The following is a 19,861-nucleotide window of genomic DNA, read 5'->3' as shown; positions in this document are numbered from 1 at the left end:
GGCAGATGGAGACAAAACATCTGGAAAATAAGGCCTCCTCTACCACAGCATTAGGAGGGAGACCCAGAGGGTTGTCCACCAGCTTGTAAACGCCTCTGCCTGGAAATGACATGTCACTTACTGAGAGCACATTGGCCACCTCTTTTCACATTAATCCACATACCCAGAAGGGTCTGGGAAACATGGGAAGAAATGGATATTTTGCAAACAGTAAATAATCTCCACAACAAACAATGATAGGCTTAAAAAATCTGTAGTCTTTGTTTATAAGTCAGCAAATTGATATCACTTTTCCGTATTGATGAAGAATCAAAATTTTTGAGTCCATAAAAATCAGTTACCTTTATTTGACTGAAGAGTCAAAATGATGAGTTTTTACATTATATGGCATATATTAAATAAAATATGCATTTATATATGTCCATGTTACTAATACTGATAATTTAAGTTGGAAGTATATAAACTATGACAAAATATCTTAAAATTTGCCCTTCACACTTTTTTAAAGTTTATTTCTTTTGAGAGAGAGAGACAGAGAGACAGAGAGACAGAGAGAGAACAGGAGGTGCAGAGAGAGAGAGGGAGAGAGAAAAAATCCCAAGCAGGCTCTGCACTGTCAGCGCAGAGCCTGAAGCAGGGCTCGAACTCCTGAACCGTGAACTCATGACCTGAGCCACCCAGGCACCCCCACACTATTTGTTTTTAATAAAAGACATTTGCAGGAATGTGAAGTATTTACTTTAAATAAGGCTAATTTTTCCATTTAAGAAACAATGGGCATTTTACCTAGCCAATAAATAAAGTTTAATTTGAAGTACCAGGCTTAAAGATATGATCTGTGCTGATATAAAGAGTATATTTAACAAATTTGGGGTATTTACCAAGAGGAAATGAAAACACTAATTTGAAAAAAATATATATGCACCATTATGTTTGTTTATTATTTATAGTAACCAAGATATGGAAGCAGCCCAAGTCATCTATAGATCAATGGATGAAGAAGATATGGTATACACACATGAAGACACACACACACACACACACACGCACACACACACACACATGCATGTGCTGGAATATTAGTCATAAAAAGAGAATGAAATCTTGCCATTTGCATCCACATGGATGGACCTAGAAAGTATGATGCTAAGTAAAATAAGTCAGTCAGAGAAAGACCAATACCATATGATTTCACTCATATGTGGTATTTATAAAACAAATGAACAAAGAAACAGAAGAAACAAACAAAACAAAACAAAACGAAACAAAACAAAACAAAACACAGGCTTTTAAATACAGAGAACAAATTGCCAGAGGGGAAGTAGGGAGGCAGATGGGTGAATCATTATGTTGTCCACCTGAAATTAACATAACACTGGATATTAATTAGACTTAAAGTAAAAGTTCAAAAAAGAGAATGGGATTAGCATCCCACCCCTCTCCCCACCAAAAGAGTATATTTAATAAATTTATGTCAAATCTTGGCAGAAAATTTTAGCCTTAGACACAGAAGATATGATGCAGTTATAAGGAAACCTAGAATAAAAATAGGCAGATATAATCAGATAAAGAAAGAACTTCCTTGAACTGGAACTGGTTTAGTTTCTATAACATTTGTACATCAGGTTTACTTTCTTTTCCCTCCCCCTCCTTATTGATTTTTTTAATCCAAAATAAAATAAGTCCGTAACAATAAGAATTTGTTGAATATTAAAAACTTTAAAAACAGGTTTTACAATGTTTTAAGATACTTCAATTAGTATTACTGAAATACTCCTATTAGCTGATATGCTTGATATTATATTTTAAGAGCATTTGAAATTATAGAGAAGGTAGATATGACAGGTCCAGAGTGACTGCTTTTACCCCTAAGGCATTTATCGTGATTTTAGTAATATTCCATGCTGTTGTGGCTCACTATAGCTAAGGTCCTATGCTGTTAAGCATCAGTAAGGAAATCTACCTGTCTGGTATTAGTTATTACAACCTCTGGGCACCTCAATTTTCTGGCATTTTACTGAAAATTAAACTAAATACAATGGTGATGATTATGATGATAATCATATGTTTAGCATTTATTGACTAGTCAACATACAGAGTTTCTCCTCAAAGCTCTTGGCATATATTAATTTGTTAAATCCTCACAATTACCTTATAAAGTAGGTCTCGTTTTTATTGCCATAGAGAAACTGAGGCACAGAATTGATAAGCATTTATTGAAGGTCACAAGGCCAGTAAATGGCAGAGACAGAAGTTAACCCTAGGGAGACCGACTCCCGCCTGCTTGCTTAACTCCCGTACTGTCAGAAGATCCCCAGTACAGAGCAGGCATTTCTGATGACAAATTTCTGAACGCTGAGACCCACTGCTATCCCCCCTACCCTTTTTTCCTTCTGCTCCAGCAATGTGCTTTTCTCCTAGTAAAACTGCCTGGCAGGTCCTGAGGCTGAGGAATGCTTCGCTGAGATGTTTGCACGGTCACCTCTTATTTCATTTAAGACCTTGTTCTACTGTTACCTCCAAAGAGACTGTTTCTTACCATTCTAGTCAGGGTAATAATTCTCCCTCACTTTCTCCCTGTATGATTCATAGCATCTATAATCACATGACACAATATTACATATCACTTTCTTTATTATCCACAACTGCCACCAGAATGTAACTCAATGAAGCAGAAACTTGCTCTGATCTGAATTTTCACACATATACCAAGATTTGAGTAAATGGTTTCTATTAATCAACCTGTCTGCCCATCAATCCAGCCGTCCGTCCATCCATCCTTATGTTCTATGGTGCTCCAAATTATCTATCCATTAGTTATTAAAAATGGGTGGCTTTTACATATGTCATTAGGGTGAGGTGTTTAATTATTATTATTTTTTTACTCATTGCCATCATGGCTTTCTTTTTTTTTTTTTTTTTTTTCCTTTTCTTCCTGGAAACATATACTTTAAAAGAAAATTGTTTGAGATCTAAAAGCAACACTTGCAGCACTCATATGTTGAGCAGAAATACAGCTTTTCATCTAAACTAAGTAAAGAAGGTTAAGTTTTGAAGTCAAACTCTACAGGCTTCTGTTTATAGATTTATGTATTCGTGAACTTTATATAGAGCAATCACTGTTTTGTGATCTCCCAAGTTCAATTTGAATCCAGAGTAATGCTGCACTGAAATCATTATCATCAAGCCACTATTTTTCACTCCAGATCAATTACTGTTTAAAGGACACTTAGGAGTCATACATACAGTTTTTGAGGGGAAAAAAATGAAAGGTGTGAAAGTGGTTATAATAAAAAAGAAAGCCTTTTCAGGTTTCTGTGAAGACAATTCACTAGACATCTAAAATTATAATGATGCTGGCTTCTCTTACTTTACTCCCAAGGTATTTCCTTCCATTCACATTGAGGATTATTTGGGGAGCATGATGTGTTTTGCTCTGTAGGAGTTTAGAGAAAGACAGAGTAGCTACTGTGCTACTATCTACTTAGAAGATTTTATTGACTTCTGGAAGCATTTTCTATTCCCTAAATTACTCCTTCCTTTTCCCTGAACTAAAATCTGGTCATCATTCAGTTGAATCTTCTAGATATTTTAGTGAAAAAGGCAACATCTTACACTGTTATTGGCTTCCACCCTAAGGTATGAGGTTTATGAGTTTCTTGGAGACAAATCACAGAGCAGTCCAGGCAATACAAGGCACAGGGGGCATATAGGGAAATGCCCGCAGTCAAGAAAGGGGCACTGAGAGGAGAAATGGAAAATCAATAAAGCCAAACACTGTATAACACATGCATTCCAGCCCTGTTGTGAGGAGATGTTCATAGTACATTGCACAGAGTTTTCTGCAATCCTAGAAATCGATAAATGTTTGCTGAACATTTGAACAGAACAGAACCAGATCTTAAACGATGATACAAAAATTGTTCTGCCTAAAACAATTATCAAGTCTTCTACTCTTGTTGTTTCTTTATGCTTTCGGCTAACAGATATTCGGTGTTTACAGTATCTCATGCATTCTTGAAAGCACTTTGCATAAAGTAAATGGCCTAGTTCTGTGAGAGGTCTATGAGACGGAAGCAGTATTTTTATGATTCTAGAGCTGAGAACAATGAGACAAAGGAAGATCCTGTGATTTGCCCCAAACCACAAAGCAGATAGCAAGAGGGAAACCTAGATTGCACCTAGAGGTCTTGAAGAACAGGCTCCCAAGATCTGACATAAATGCTACTTAGTATTCATGCTAAACTCTGTAAGTATTGGCTGAATGATTATATTTAATAGGTAATATTCTGCTTGAAAACTGAGTAACTATTTAAATTGAGAATTGACACTCTTATAATTACAACAATGGACTATTTCTTTCCCGTCTATATAAATTTCATTCCTACTTCTCTCTTCTATAGAATGGCAGTTTCATTTTATAAGACTTTGATTAAAAAATACCATTTTAAATCAACTTGAATTTAAAAAGAGGAGATATCAAGTTCATAATCTGTCACTTGTTTTTCTATGAATAAGCTACTTGCTTCCTTGTTACCTTATCCAAAAAGGAGATACACTTCTTAATGTGTCCCTGGATGGACCAAAGACTAAGACTAGGCCTATGCTTTTGCCATATTTTTCTTTTTAGAAAAACACAATAGATTTGATAGTAAATTGAAGATAGTGCCATGATGTATTCTGAATGTAAAGAAATAAAAAATAACACATAGAGCTTTATGTGGGCCATGTACTAAATATTATCTAATAAATTGAATTGTAAGTTTTTGAATGGAAAGTAAAAAGTAACTATGAAGCTCAAAAAGTTTTATTTGCAGGTAAAGTAGATAACCACCAAATATAAATATAAATATAAATATAAATATAAATATAAATATAAATATAAATATAAATATAAATATAAATATAAATATAAATATAAATATAAATACCATATATATCCTCTAACTCCTTCCACACCCACTTTTAATCAATTTTAAACTTTGTTCTCAATTATTCTGAAACTTTAAAAATATGCATAGATTCTAGAGTTGTCAGATGGTCCCAGGAAAATCTCAGAGATAGTCTATCATGATCCTGTCAATTTGCAAACGAGAAAACTGAAGCTCTGTAACAACGTAGCCAAAGTTAGAGGATTTTTGCTAAACCCCTGAAAAAGACTGTAAGTCTATAGAAGCTATATAAATCCATAAGAACATATGGTGCCTTGCTTTCTGAGATTTTTCTAGCTTGTCCCCATTCCCTACTTTGATGTGGGTCTCCCCTTCCCTTCATTTTTCCCTAGTCTACTCAGTGCCGTGTCCGCTCCTGTTTTCTTTGGTTGGTTTTTGAGTGTGAACTGCTGGAATGGAAGAGACTCATGGTGGCTCCAGTTTGAGAGTCCATGGCATCAACTGCTCCAACCCCTCAGAACCTACCACAGAGCCCTCGGGCCCACTCATTCTATAAGTGAGTGACACCCTCCAGTTCTAGCTGTTATTCTCAAACCACCTGGCTGCATTTTCCAGTGAATAGCCGCTGGCTCTTTGATGATCCCCCTCTTCTCCCTTACAGACATAAACACTACACAAGTCGTGTGGTTGTTGGTGGTTGGTCCCTATTTGCTTGTATACTGGGTTGGTAGGGATGCATTTTCACTTAATTTTGTTGTCTATGTTTTCCGTGACTCACTGACTAGGTGGTCTGTTTAGATGTGCGAACTTGGGAAAATCCCAAAACTACTCTGCCACCACGACGACCACCACCACCACCACCACCACCACCATATCCCCGTAACTCTCCTGCTTTACATATTTTTTAAAAACTTCACTGATTTATAATTTAGAATTTACATACCATTAAGGTCACCTATATTAAGTTTACAATTTAACAGCTTTGGAATATTCATGAAGTTGAGCAACAATTGCCATAAAAATATAGAATATTGGGGCGCCTGGTGGCTCAGCTGGTTGAACGTCCAACTTAGGCTCAGGGCATGAGTTTGGTTCATGAGTTCGAGCCCCACACTGCACTGGCTGCTGTCAGTGTGGAGCCTGCTTTGGATCCTCTGTCCCCTCCTCTCTCTGCCCCTCCCCCACTTGGACGCACACATTCTCTGTTTCTGTTTCTCTCTGTCTCAAAAATAATAAACATAGAAAAAGAAAAAAATGTATTTTTATCATCCTATCAAAAAAAGGCCATATTCATTAGCAGTCACTCCCCACCCTTTTTTCCTTCAGCCCTAAGCAATTACCTCTACGCATCTGCCTGTTATGGATATTCCCTCCAAATGGTATCATATAATATATGCTCTTTCGTTAGTGGCAGTAGGTGAGTAGGTGGCAGGAAAACAAATATGACGTCATGTTTTAAGTTCTTTACCTTAAATGGCAAATAGCAACAATTCCATGATAGACTTTATGGCAACGTGTTTGCATATGATTTGAAGTCGGTTACCTAGTGCAGGACAATAAAACACCATTTGAAAATATAGCATGGTCAATACGAATGGTGACATAACTGTAACTATAAAATGTGATATGTAAGTTTCACTATGTATCTGGACTATTCCAAGCACGTCACATATACGAATGTATTTAACATTCGTAGACATTTATGATGGAAGTACTACCATTATCATCTACATTTTATTGATAAGGAAACAGAGGCAAAGTAAGATAAAGAAAGTCACCCAAACTAGTCAATGGCAAAGCTGATCCCAAACATAGTTTTGACTCAAGTCTCCTAGTTCTTAACCACTCTTCTATAGTGCCTGAGTTGTAGGTGTTTAGTTAAATGCCATTCTCTTCTAAATTGGGGATAATGTCGAGCAGTTTAAGGTAACATATTCTGAGTAATTGATATTTTACTGGAAAATAATTTAAACCTAAGTGGACAAAATAATCATAATCTTTTAGTTCCATAAATATTCTTTCAAACTTTCCTATAGTGCCTTTGTCTTCTATCTTAACTACAACATAATTTGAAAGCCTTCATTATCTGTAGCAGATGGGGCTTTAATTGTTTTCAATAAAGCAATGGCTACTTTGTCCTAAAACATATTTGATATACAACTGACCATATTTAAATACAATTGGTTACCACTGACCTCTTCATTTTGATGACATAGAAAGAACTATAGACCTAAAAGAAGTTGACCACTAAACATAAGATATTAAAATATTTCTCAATAAGCTCAGCATTAGATTGAGTTGAACAAAATTAATTATAATCAAGTAAAATCTCATAGGACTTTACAAGAAAGGGGGAAAAATAGTGCAGACTTCATGAAACTGGCAAAGTTGGAATAATAACTCTCAGATTTCTTCTGTCCTGAATCAACCCATCTAATAACCATTCTGCCTCCCGTGGGAGGAAAGGAATCTCTCCTGTTTAATAAAAGCTTCTTTCTAAAATCTTAGAAAAGGGAATTGAAGATTTCTTTTGAAGTTACCAGAACCAAGAACTAACTAAAATAGAAATTTAGCAAATTACTAGGAAGGTGACTGGCAAAGACTGGAGGAAGCACACTCTTCTAGAATAAGCAGATATCTTCCAAGATACGTTTTCACAATAAATGTTCAGAACCTCATTCTCTGTTGTCCAGCACCCTGTTCCAAACATCCCCGAGCCCAAATCCCATCCCCTTCTTGACGCGCATGCCCAGAGCTCTGTGCTCCCTAGATCACCTGGGATCTTTGACACAACCCTGCTCATAAAAAGAGCAGCCGCTGTAACATCGCCAAATACCGAATCACACTTTTGACCTGCCTCGGTGACATGATACTTTAACGTGAGAGCAATAATAAAATTAAACAGTACTCAAGTTTAGCTCTCAGTCCCAGGAGCTCGCCTAGAAGTGAATCAGTGTCGAATTTGTTGGCGGGGTGCACTACATGGAAATCAGATGGAATTTTGGAAATCAGATGGAATAGTGCCTTCTCAGAAAGAACTTTGCCAGTTGTGAAATTGTGCAAGTGAATTTATAATTATTTTTGACATTTTCTGGGTAGTTCCGTAAAGAAAATCTAAATATAGTTATACTTCACATTTGGAAGTGTGATAAATGATAGTCAAGTTTTTCAAGTTGCTGTTCACTTGCTAGAGTAGCATTTTAAATATCCAAAGCCTTGCTCTCACAAGTTCTGCCTGAATTACACCTGGTTGAATTCATTTCTCATGCATCCACTAAGTGACAGTTCTCTGACAAGTTTTTACTGGTTCACTTCAAATTAATTTGGATAAATATATGTAAATATTAGGCATGCACTTTAAATCGTGTTGAAAAATAAATGCAACAGGGAACACTTCTACGTGATGGAAAGTGGATGGTCTGAAAGGAAGAAAGGAATCAAGAGCTTGGGCGGTTGCGGAATGGGGAAGCAATCCTCTCTTAACATGTCAGTTCGACAATTAGGAGATTATCTCTTTCAATTGATTTTTATGGATGCACCAAATATACCAACAGCAGGACATTTTATAAATGAGAAGATAAAATGGCTGGACGAGGAAAGTGGGTCCAAATGGAAACTAATTCCAGAAACTCACCAGTCGTGCAGTTTTCAAATTCAATGTCGTCAATGGCGGCTCCTCCTCCCAGATCCCTTGTTCTGATGCCTTGAAATATGACTTCAAAATTCCTTAACTTGCCTAGCAGGATGACTGCCTTTTGCCAATGATCACTGGAGTTCTGCCCACTTTCTTGCCACACTTTTGACAGTCCTTTCTCCGTCTGAAGGGAACAAGTTTGCATCAGAGAAAAAGAAGAAAAAAAGCCAATCGTTTAGAATGGAAGCATTTGATCAGTGAAAACTGGTGGAAAAACAGACACTGGAACTCTGACACTTTCCATAGTTTTTCCTAGCAGACGTACTGGTAACTCTGTTTGGGTGTTTTCAGAGACACCATTATTTAAAAGTATCCTACTCAGTCCATTCTGCCTCTCCCTTGTATGCACACAAGCTTCTCGATATCTGATGGGATCTGAACACTTTACAGATGCCCTGGATTTTAGCTTGGGATGCTCACCCAAACGTCTATTCATATTCTGTTATTATTTAGATTGCATCGCCCATCAAAGAGCTGAAATAACTTACATGCGCAAAGAGAAAAAAGAGATGAAAGGAAGAACGTGTGGGAGAAACCATTATCCCTGACGATATGACAAAGGAATTATGAAATGAGCCATGGTGGCAAAGTGATGATTTCTAAGATCCGTAGGATTTCAAAAATACTATTATTTGTTATTTTGGATTAAAAAATCTATTATAATATGATTGCTATGTGAGCATCAAGTACAACTATCTCTACACCACACTTTTAACTTGCAAAGGAAAAATAAATTTTCTGAAAAAATTATATAAGTATCTCCTCTGAATGTTTAAGGTTGGTTTCATTGTTCTTTGCTATTCTGGGCCTAGCTCCTCCTGAGAATTAGATGTTTTCATAAATCATGATGATGGACACATAGCAAAGAAAGAGAAATAAATAAACTATACATTTACTATATATAGCATTATACATATATATACAGACACACACGCCCATCCATTCATCCATCCATATATGATTATGTTTATGGTTACCCCCAAATAATTACTATCTCAACAGAAAGATGTATTGAGGGGAATGGCAGTCAGAAAATCAAGCAAGCTGTTCCAACAGATTCATAGCAAACAGCTATGAAATACATAATATACAGGGTTTTTTTAATATAGGCTAAAGAAAAAGAGAAATATTTGCAAAAAGAAGATCCAAAGGAGTTATATTTTCATAGGTTTGTGCTTTTAGGGCACTAATGTTGATAAATATGGCTGACACCTTGTTCTGCTGAGGGAGACACAATCAAGCAGTTCCTCCTCGGTTGAATTACAGAGAAAGTGGAACCACGTATCAGTTAATACAAAATTAACCTTGCAAAAACAACTAACGGTGTGTAGATAGATCTTTGAACATCTTTTCCCAAAAAGATGACAAATCTTCACACCCAGAGACTCATGTAACTTTTGCCTTGAAGGGGATGGGAAATTCACACCTAATTAATGGAATTTCATATCTTTTTTGATGACTAAAGAAGAGAAGTCTTTTTAAAAGTTAATCTTTGAATGTCAACGATGTGTTGGTGATGTGGAATCAAAGGAATGATTAGTTAAATTAAAGATTAAAGTAGAGGGGGACTGTCTGACACATAGCAACATAACAGCCATAGATATTGATAAAGTCTGTCTTAATTTACAAACTCAATTCACTTTGCTAATATTTCCTATTAATCAACTTCTGAAGTTTCCAGCGCTACTCATTAACTACGACAAGCCCCCAAAGGGTTTTCCACAAATACCATCACAGAAGATTGTGTGATCACTTTAATCAACAACATAAAAACCATTTCTTAAATCTTACGACTGACCTTCTAATAAAAAAGGATATTTGAATAATATATCCATTAGCATTTTATGTAGGAAGAAATGAAAATGAGGGTGAATTCTTTAGAAAACCAACCATGGATCAATCTAATGGCAGGTTACTGGAGAATATCATTCTAATATATTTACTATTATTTCACTTTAAATATAACATATCAAATCTTACCCACATAATTATCAAAATTATTCATCAAAATGTAAAATAGAGATTTACTTATTGATCTATATGTCCATTTATTCATTTATTCAGCAAACATTCGATGTTCACACGTACTGTAATGTTAGATATCAGGAATAAAAAGGTGGAAAAATAAAGACAGTCTAACCTGTGGAGGTAAAGATCTATTATGAGAGAGTCATAAGAATGACTTACTATAAAAGGGCAATATAAATATAAATTTTATTTATTTAATATATTTATTTTCTGATATATATCAATATATACCAGAATACTTTCTAAAAAATTTTTAACATTCATTTATTTTTGAGAGACAGACAGATCATGAGTGGGAGATGGGCAGAGAGACAGAAAAACACAGAATCTGAAGCAGGCTCCAGGCTCTGAGCTGTCAGCACAGAGCCCAACGTGGGGCTCAAACCCATAAACTGTGAGATTATGACCTGAGCCCAAATTGGACGCTTAACTGAATGAGCCACCCAGGTACCCCAGAGTACTTTTTTAAAAAAGAAGTTAAATATCAATTTAATTTTTGTTCCACACACATTGTTGCTTTATTTATTTAGTTAATATTCTTATTTTAATTGTTTCTAAATTAAGAAATGAAAACCCTCTGGCTTTCAACTCATGACTTTGCCACTGGCCAAAGATTTATCTCATACATTCATTCATAAGGATGTTCAATTCAAGAACCCAAGGCAATAAACATTAAGAATGATTGGCCACACTAATAATAGTAAAAATAGACATTAATACAACAATGATTAAATTATAGAAATCAAAGGAATACTCTCTTCTTCTTATTTAGCCTTTTACTCAACTTTGAACTGATATTCCATGTATTACACATATTGACTCTTTATCCTATATACTGCATATTTGTTATGGCAAGGTATTTGACCGCATATTTTATGTCAGCGTTTCCCTTTTGTGCTATGAAAAGAAAAGTAGTAAGAAATACTAAAATGATAGAGTACCTTCAAGATATACATTAATAAGGTATACCATTTAGAATATTAGTTTCAGAGGTTTGAGGTAAATATATAAAATTTCCCTAAATATTAGCCATTTTTTCAAAACCCATGGATCAACAACTTTCTATCAGCTGACACCTTTTTCATATTTGGAATCTGTTTCTGGAGTTTCTGTACCAGTCTCTAATCTCTCAATTGCTCCATCAATGTCATACTTACTAAGTTACCATATTTTCTTTTTCTGGAAAGATTTGAACAGATCTGTTTTCCATATCCCTCCTCCTAATAATAACAATTCAAACACTGAACATTACATATAGTTTTATATAAACATAAGAAGGTTCTGAAAAGTAGAGAGAAGACAGACTACCCGGGAACCTCAGGACTCAAGGAATCATAAAATGGTGAGTTTCCTAAGTTTTCTTTTTGTCTCATATATTGCCAAATGAATATGTGAATCTGGCAACATGAAAATCCAACAGGCATAGACTACTCTAGGCAGAGGGCCAGGAAAAAGAAAATCATGCAAGAAAGAAAACATTTTGATAATGACTGTTCTGTAACAGCCAGACATCATAGAAAATGTATACTCTATCCCCAAACCCAACAGCAAAGGCTGAGCAGAGAGCCTAGACTTCCACCCACATCAGGTCCCAGGGACCCCAAGACCCCTCTTCCCAAGACTTTTTCAAATGAAGGAAAACTAAAAATCTGTCACCAGTAGACACCCCTTAAATGAATGGCTAAGGGAATTTCTTTAAGCATAAAAGAAATGATAAAAGAATGAATCTTATACTATCAAGTAGGGACAAACACACACACACACACACACACACACACACACACACACAGCAAAAATGAGTAAATGCAATAAATTTTCTTATCCACAGGGTTCGGATGAATGCAGATGTTGCTTGTTCTGTATCTCAAGGCCAGAAAGATGAGTTAATTCCTGAAGGAAATGACATTGAACTTACATCAAGCTCAGTTTCTTTGATTCAGCAAGCCACAACAGTTAAAAACAAGGATATCAGAAAAATTTTGGACGGTATCTATATTTCTAAAAAAGGAACAGTTCCTCAGGTTGATGAGTAAGATCTAAGTTGTCCAGCTATAGAAACAGTGAGATGCCAGATGATTTTTCAGACTTATTTGTGATTCTTTAATGATATAATAAAAACTGTATTGATTTCAGGCTTTTTCTTAAACAGTACATAGATAGATAGATAGATGATAGATGATAGATAATTTTTGATGGTTGAGGAAAAATTAAAACACTGTCTAATATGGTTCTTAATGTATATAGGAAAGAGTTAAGGCATAAACATTATGAATACAAGAGAGTAAACACATAAAGGGAGGTAAAATGTCTACACTTGAGTCTATTAAGTCTTAATGTTACATTATAATAGGTCACATTTTCATCCTTAATTTTTTTCTTTTGTTTTTCTCATATATTCATTCTCCCAAAATGAATCATAGAGTAATTTAATGAATAACCGAAATATTGAATTGTTTTACCCTGAGATATCATATATTTTTTGACTTGTTCAGGACTGTATGCCACTTACTAAAATTTTAGTCTTTTTAATAAATAAGTTACCTACTTAATGTTTATTTAGATATATGACGATGTGTTTTACAATGGTGAGTGGAATACAGCAAATGACTGGCCTTCTTCCTTTTCATAAATTACCAGAGACAGCAACTCACATCACTATAGATGCGTGAGTTCATAGGCCACAGTTACTAGTCTCCGAGAGGCCAAATAAATATTAAAAGATGACGATAAGCTGAACAATATAATACCTAATGCAGAATTTTAAAAACAGATGGAATCAGAGTTTTAGTACTGGGTACTGTATGGAAGTGTTCAATCACTATATTGTACACTATGTTGTATGCATGAAACTAGTATTACACTGTATATCAACTATCTAGATTTTAAGTAAAGACTTTAAAATATATATTAAAAAAATAAAAAATAAAAGGCTTCATGCATACACCTAAGAAAAGAACTGAAGACATGGCAATATAAAATAAAACTGGAAATAATAAAAGTAACTAGAAATATTGCATATGAAAAATGTAATATGTACATAAAGAACAAATAGGTATACAATAGCAAGATGGTTACAACTGAAGAATTAATAAATGAGTAGAAAGATTCAATTCTGAAACTCAGAGAAGCCAGCAACAAAATGAAGAGTAGGAATTGTTTTAAAAAATCTAAAGAGTATTTTAAAGATAAAAATAGAAAGGCCCCTATATATATAAAAGGAGTTCTATAAAGATTAAGAGATAAGAGGAGAAATGGAAACATATAAAAATAATACAGATAATACTTCAGAAGTGAGAGAAGACTGAAAGAGATCATGAAGTGCCAAACAAGAGAAAAGGAAGACAAATGCACGTATGTGCTTATGACAAAATTTAAGGATATGAAAGAAGAAAATGCAAAAAGTTTCCAGAAAATAAAAGGTCAATAATTATATGGAAATCAGACTTCTTCATAGTAACCTTGGATACAAGAGGATAATAAACTAAAAACTGCAGGAACTGAATGAAATGATCTTGAACCTTGAGTTTTATATCCAGCCAAATTGTCAAATATGAAAGTATAAAAAAATTACCATAAGATATACAAGAACTCAAATTGGTCATAAAAAAACACATTACAAATACTGGAGCAGATGTTAAAACAAGAAAAGAAATCCAAGGGAATCTCGCAAAAGATACAGAAAGTAAGGGTTGTCTTAAAATACAAAAGTTGGGACCAAAGAATACAGAAAGTCATCACAAATACTCCAGAGCCAAAAATATAGAAATTACTAACATTTTCAGTTCTTGTGACAGTGGAAAGGAGATAAGAGAAAGGAAAGGACAGAGATAACATTGTCATGAGGGCATTATAAAGGGCTTACCTAGTTAAGAGGAAGAAATTAACGGGGGTAAATAAACACAAGTGTGTGTTTTTAACTCAAAGGCCAAAACCATCCTAAAAACAAAAATCAAATGTAAAACTTAAAGAGAAATGAAATAATAGCAGTAAGACTTACCATAAGAACAATAATAGAAATATAAAAAGGTTAAAGACTAAAACTAAATCATAAAAATAGCTCCAAAAAGTCAATAGGAAAAATGAAAGAGCAGAAAAACAAATATCTAAGAGATATTTACAAACAATTTACATAAGAAGAAACTTTAAAGATCAAATGACATATAAGGAGATGTTCAGACTGTGGAAATCAGTCAATGGCAGGGTGAATTGGCAAAATATGATGAGTACACCTCACAGAGTGTTTTGCAGCAGTAGGAGATAATTAACTGGATGCATATACCCAAACAAAGATGGGTCTTAAAGATACAGATTGAAGGGGAAAGAGTAATAAACAGAATGAAAGTTAGGACATACTAAAAAAAATTGGACACATATTATAAAATGCATTTAGCCAAGTGTATATATTAGACTGGTTGCCTGGAAAAGAAGAGAAATGAGACAAAAAATGAAGATAAAAAAATAACTAAAATAGATACAATACACAGTGAAAGGACAAACTCAAAACAATAGCACACATAAATTAAAAGTTGGCTAAACTATGATTTTTTTTTAAACGTTTATTTATCATGGAGAGACAGAGAGACACAGAGAGTGAGCAGGGGAGGGGCAGAGAGAGGGGGAGACACAGAATCCGAAGCAGGCTCCAGGCTCCGAGCTGTCAGCACAGAGCCCGACGCGGGGCCTGAACTCACAAACTGTGAGATAATGACCTGAGCTGAAGCCAGTTGCCCAACCAACTGAGCCACCCAGGCGCCCCTCCCTATGAGTTTATTTTTATATAACTATATTGTCCTTGGGTAATGTGCTGATTCTAAGTAGTTGTACTAATTTCTCAATATACAGTATTAGCATTTTGTAATCAATCATATTGTCTTTTTACATAGGTTTTATTTGATCCTTGATAATATTTATTCTTCTGTCTTTAAAATTTTTTAATGCTTATTCATTTTTGAAAGAGAGAGACAGAGTGTGAGTTGGGGAGGGGCAGAGAGAAAGAGAGGGAGACACAGAATCCAAAGGAGGCTCTAGGCTCTGATCTGTCAGCACAGAGCCTGATGCAGGGCTGGAAGTCATGAACTATGACCTGAGCCAAAGTTGGATGCTTAACTGACTGAGCCACCCAGGCATCCCAGTTCTTTTGTCTTTTTATGTTATTCTTACACTGCCTTGAACTTCCAGAACACTGTCAAATAATGGGCATGATAGTGGTTGTTTCAAGCCACTTTAAAAGAAATAAAAATTATCACAAACAAAAGCTTAATCTATAAGCATTTTAGAAGTATAACCTGTGAAAATTTTGAGGAAATTACACCTTGAATACACATTCATGGCTTAATCACTCCCCTGGTTCCCTGAAGAAGAGGCATAACCATGAGGATAGACAACCAGTGGTGTCAGGGAAAAAGTGACCTGCCAGTGGAAGTTGGATGTATCTTCCCCATACCCAGGAGGGCATTGGGCAGACCTTGTGGGAGTTTCTATGGACCATTATTCACATTGAAATTTCCAAAATGGGTTGTCTCTCTATATGAGCTGGTATGGGTCTAGTGAGTACAAGGAAAACTCATTCATCATTGAAGAGGACTCATTAGCTTAGCTGGATATTAAAGTAAGCAATCAAAATAACATCAGGGTGACCTCACCACTATTAGAATGGCTACTATTAAATAAAAGAATAAGAAATAAATAAAATAACCAATGTTGGTAAGGATGTGGAAAAACAAAGCCTTGTGGACTGTTGTTGATAATGTGAAATGGTGCAGTCACCATGAATTACAGTAAGGCAATTCCTCAAAGACTAAAAATATAACTACAGTATCATCCAGCAATTTCTCTTCTAGGTATATACTGAAAGGTATAGATCTTGGAATCAAGGTCTTGAAGAGAAATATTTGTATATCCATGTGCATAGCGGCATTATTCACAATAACCAAGATATGGAAGAAACCCAAGTGCCTATTAACAGATGAATGGATAAATGAAATGTAGTAACACATATAATGAAATATGATTTGCCCTACAAAGGAAGGGCATCTTACACATCCTATAACATGGATAAACCTTGAAGACATTATACTAAGTGAAATATGCCAATCACAAAAGGACAAATACTGTATGATTCCACTTATATGAGGCATCTAAAGAAGTCAAATCCAAAGAGACAGAAAGTAAAACAGTGACTACCAAGGGCTGGGGGAGGATGAAAAGGGGGTTCTTTTTAACAGGCAGAGAGTTTCAGTTTTCCAACATGAATTCTTAGATGGATGATGGTGATGGTTGCACAATAATGTGAATGTACTAAGTACCACTGAATTGTACACTTGAAAACTGTTAAGAGCAGAGGGAGGGCACCTGGGTGGCTCAGTCATTTGAGCATCTGACACTTGATTTCAGCTCGGGTCATGATTCCAAGGTTGTGGATTGAGTCCCGCATCAGGCTCTGTGCTGAGTATGGAGCCTGGTTGGGATTCTCAATCTCCCTCTCCCCCCTGCTCCCCGCTCTCTCTCTCTCTGTCTCTCTCTCTAAAATAAAATAAAATTAAAAAGCAGAAGGAGAAGTGTTCTTACAAAGAAACTATCAATGATAAAGGAACAAATTTTTTAGGAAGACATAACAATTCTTAACATGTGAGTGCTTAACAGTAGAGCATCCCAATGCAGTTTTTATCCCAAGGCAAAAACTGATAGAACTGCAAGGAGAAATAGATGAATCCACTCTCATAGCCAGAGACAACACCTCTCTCAGAAATGGACAGACTCAGCAGGCAGAAAATCAGTAGAGACATAGATGAACTCAACAGCAGAATCAATCAGCTGGACACACATGATATCTATAGACTACTTCATCCAAAAACAGCAGAACATAGATTTCTCTCAAGCTTACATGGAACAGTCGCCAAAACAGATCACGTTGTGGGCTATAAAACAAAACTATCAAATTGAAAAATGATGACAAAAAGAAATCATACAGTATGTTTTCATACAACAATGGCATTAAACTAGAAAGCAGTAACAGAGAGATAGTAAAAAATCCTTAAACACATGGAGATTAAACAACACAGTTTTAAGTGACACATGAGTCAAAGAAGAAATGTCAAGAGAAATTTAAAAATATTTTGAACTAAATGAAATGAAAACATCAAAATGTGTACAATGCAGGGAAAACAGTGTTTAGATGGAAATTTGTAGCATTAAATTCATGTGTTAGAAAAGAAGAAAGATCTAAAACTAATAACCTAACTTTTTATTTACCAATATAGATGTCTCTTATTTCTTTTTCTTGTCTGATTGCTGTGACTAGGTCTAGAAATTTCTATCTTGAAAACTAGAGCAAGAAGAGGAAATTAAATCCAAAAAACAGAGAAGAAAAAAAAAACTTCAGCAGAATTCACTGAAATTGAAAATGGAAAATGAATAGAGAAAATCAGTGAAACCAAAAGCTTTGTTTTAAAAACAAAAACAAGGGGCGCCTGGGTGGCGCAGTCGGTTAAGCGTCGGACTTCAGCCAGGTCACGATCTCGCGGTCCGTGAGTTCGAGCCCCGCGTCGGGCTCTGGGCTGATGGCTCAGAGCCTGGAGCCTGTTTCCGATTCTGTGTCTCCCTCTCTCTCTGCCCCTCCCCCGTTCATGCTCTGTCTCTCTCTGTCCCAAAAATAAATAAACGTTGAAAAAAAAAATTAAAAAAAAAAAATAAAAACAAAAACAAAAACTGATAAATCTTTAGCCATGGTAAGACAGAAAAGAGAGTATACAAATACTAATACCAGAAATGAAAGAGGAGACATCACTGTAGAGGCTATGGCAATTAAAAAGATAATAAAGGAATGCTAGGAGTAACTCTTTGCCCACTAATTTCACAACCTAGATAAAATGTACCAACTCCTTGAAAGACACAATCTGCCAAAACTTACACAAGAAGAAACAGATGATCTAAAAATGCCTGTAGCTATGAAAGAAATTGAATCAATAATTAATAACCTACCAAAACTGAAAGACTAACCCAAATGATTTCACTCGTGAAATCTACCAAATATTTGAGAAATAAATTATATGAATTATCTACATTTTCTTTCAAAAGAAGCAAAGGGAATAGTTTCTAATTCATCCTATGAGGACAGGGTTATCCTAATAGCAAAACAGACAAAGACATTATAAGAAAAGAAAACTACAGACCAATATCTCTTGTGAACATGAATGCAAAAATCCAGAACAAAATATTAGCAAACTGAATCTCACAAAGGTATAAAAAGAATTTTATACCATGACCAAGTATAATTTATCCCAGGTATGCAAAGCTGGTTCAACATTTGAAAATAAATTAATATAATCCATCACATGAATAGACAAAAAATAAAAATCACATTATTGTATCAAAAATGCAGCAACCATTTATGATAAAAACTCTCAGTAAACTAGGAATATAGGGGAACTTCAACTTCATAAAGAATATCTACAAAAAATCTACAGGAAATATACTTAATGGTGAGAAACTCAGTTTTGCCACTTAAGATCCTGTATCTTAGGCAAGAATGTTGTCTCTTACCATTCCTTTTAACATTGTACTCTAAGTCTGTGTCAGTTCAATAAGGCAATAAAAGGCAATAAAAGATAATACAGAATGGGTAAACTGTTTTTGTTCATGGATGACATGATTGTCTATGTGAAAAACTTGAACCAATCAAAAAACAAGCAAAAACAACAAAAAACTTCCTGGAAAAAAACATGATTAAAGCATAGTTGTAGGATATCAGGTTAACATACAAAAGTCTATTGCTTTCTTATATACCAACGACAAAGTGGGATTTGAATTAAAAACACAATGCCATCTACATTAGCACTGCACCCGACTCCCCCCAAAAAAGTCTAACAAAATACATACAAGATCTATATGAGGAAAACTACATAATTCTGATGAATGAAGTCAAAGGACTAAATAAACTGAGATATATTCCATGTTCATGGATAAGAAGACTCAATATTGGCAACACGTCATTTCTTCCAACTTGACCTATAAATTCAATGCAACCCCAATCAAAACCTCAGCAAGTTATTTTGTGGATACTAACAAACCTATTTATAAAGTTCATAAAAATACTTAGAACAGCTAACATAATATTAAAGAAGAACAAATTTGGAAGATTGATGCTATCTGACTTAAAGACTTACTATAAAGTTATAGTAATCAAGACAAAATGGCATTGATGAAAGAATAGACAAACAGATAAATAGGACAGAACAGACTCCTAAAG

General features: G+C 35.0%; 1 protein-coding gene across 1 annotated transcript in view; it reads right to left on the bottom strand.

Moving 5' to 3' along the window:
- The window catches only part of MALRD1 (MAM and LDL receptor class A domain containing 1), a 772,911-nt gene that overhangs the window by 256,162 nt on the left and 496,888 nt on the right, over positions 1 to 19,861 (bottom strand). Inside the window, 1 exon segment of the mRNA XM_045462674.1 lies at positions 8,527 to 8,710. Within this exon segment, the coding sequence (XP_045318630.1) occupies positions 8,527 to 8,710 (184 nt within the window).

This window comes from Leopardus geoffroyi, chromosome B4, assembly GCF_018350155.1.
Source record: "Leopardus geoffroyi isolate Oge1 chromosome B4, O.geoffroyi_Oge1_pat1.0, whole genome shotgun sequence".
In the NCBI taxonomy this organism is placed as follows: Eukaryota; Metazoa; Chordata; class Mammalia; order Carnivora; family Felidae; genus Leopardus; species Leopardus geoffroyi.
The sequence above is the reverse complement of the archived record's forward strand: the minus strand, read 5'-3'. Positions and strand labels throughout refer to the sequence as shown.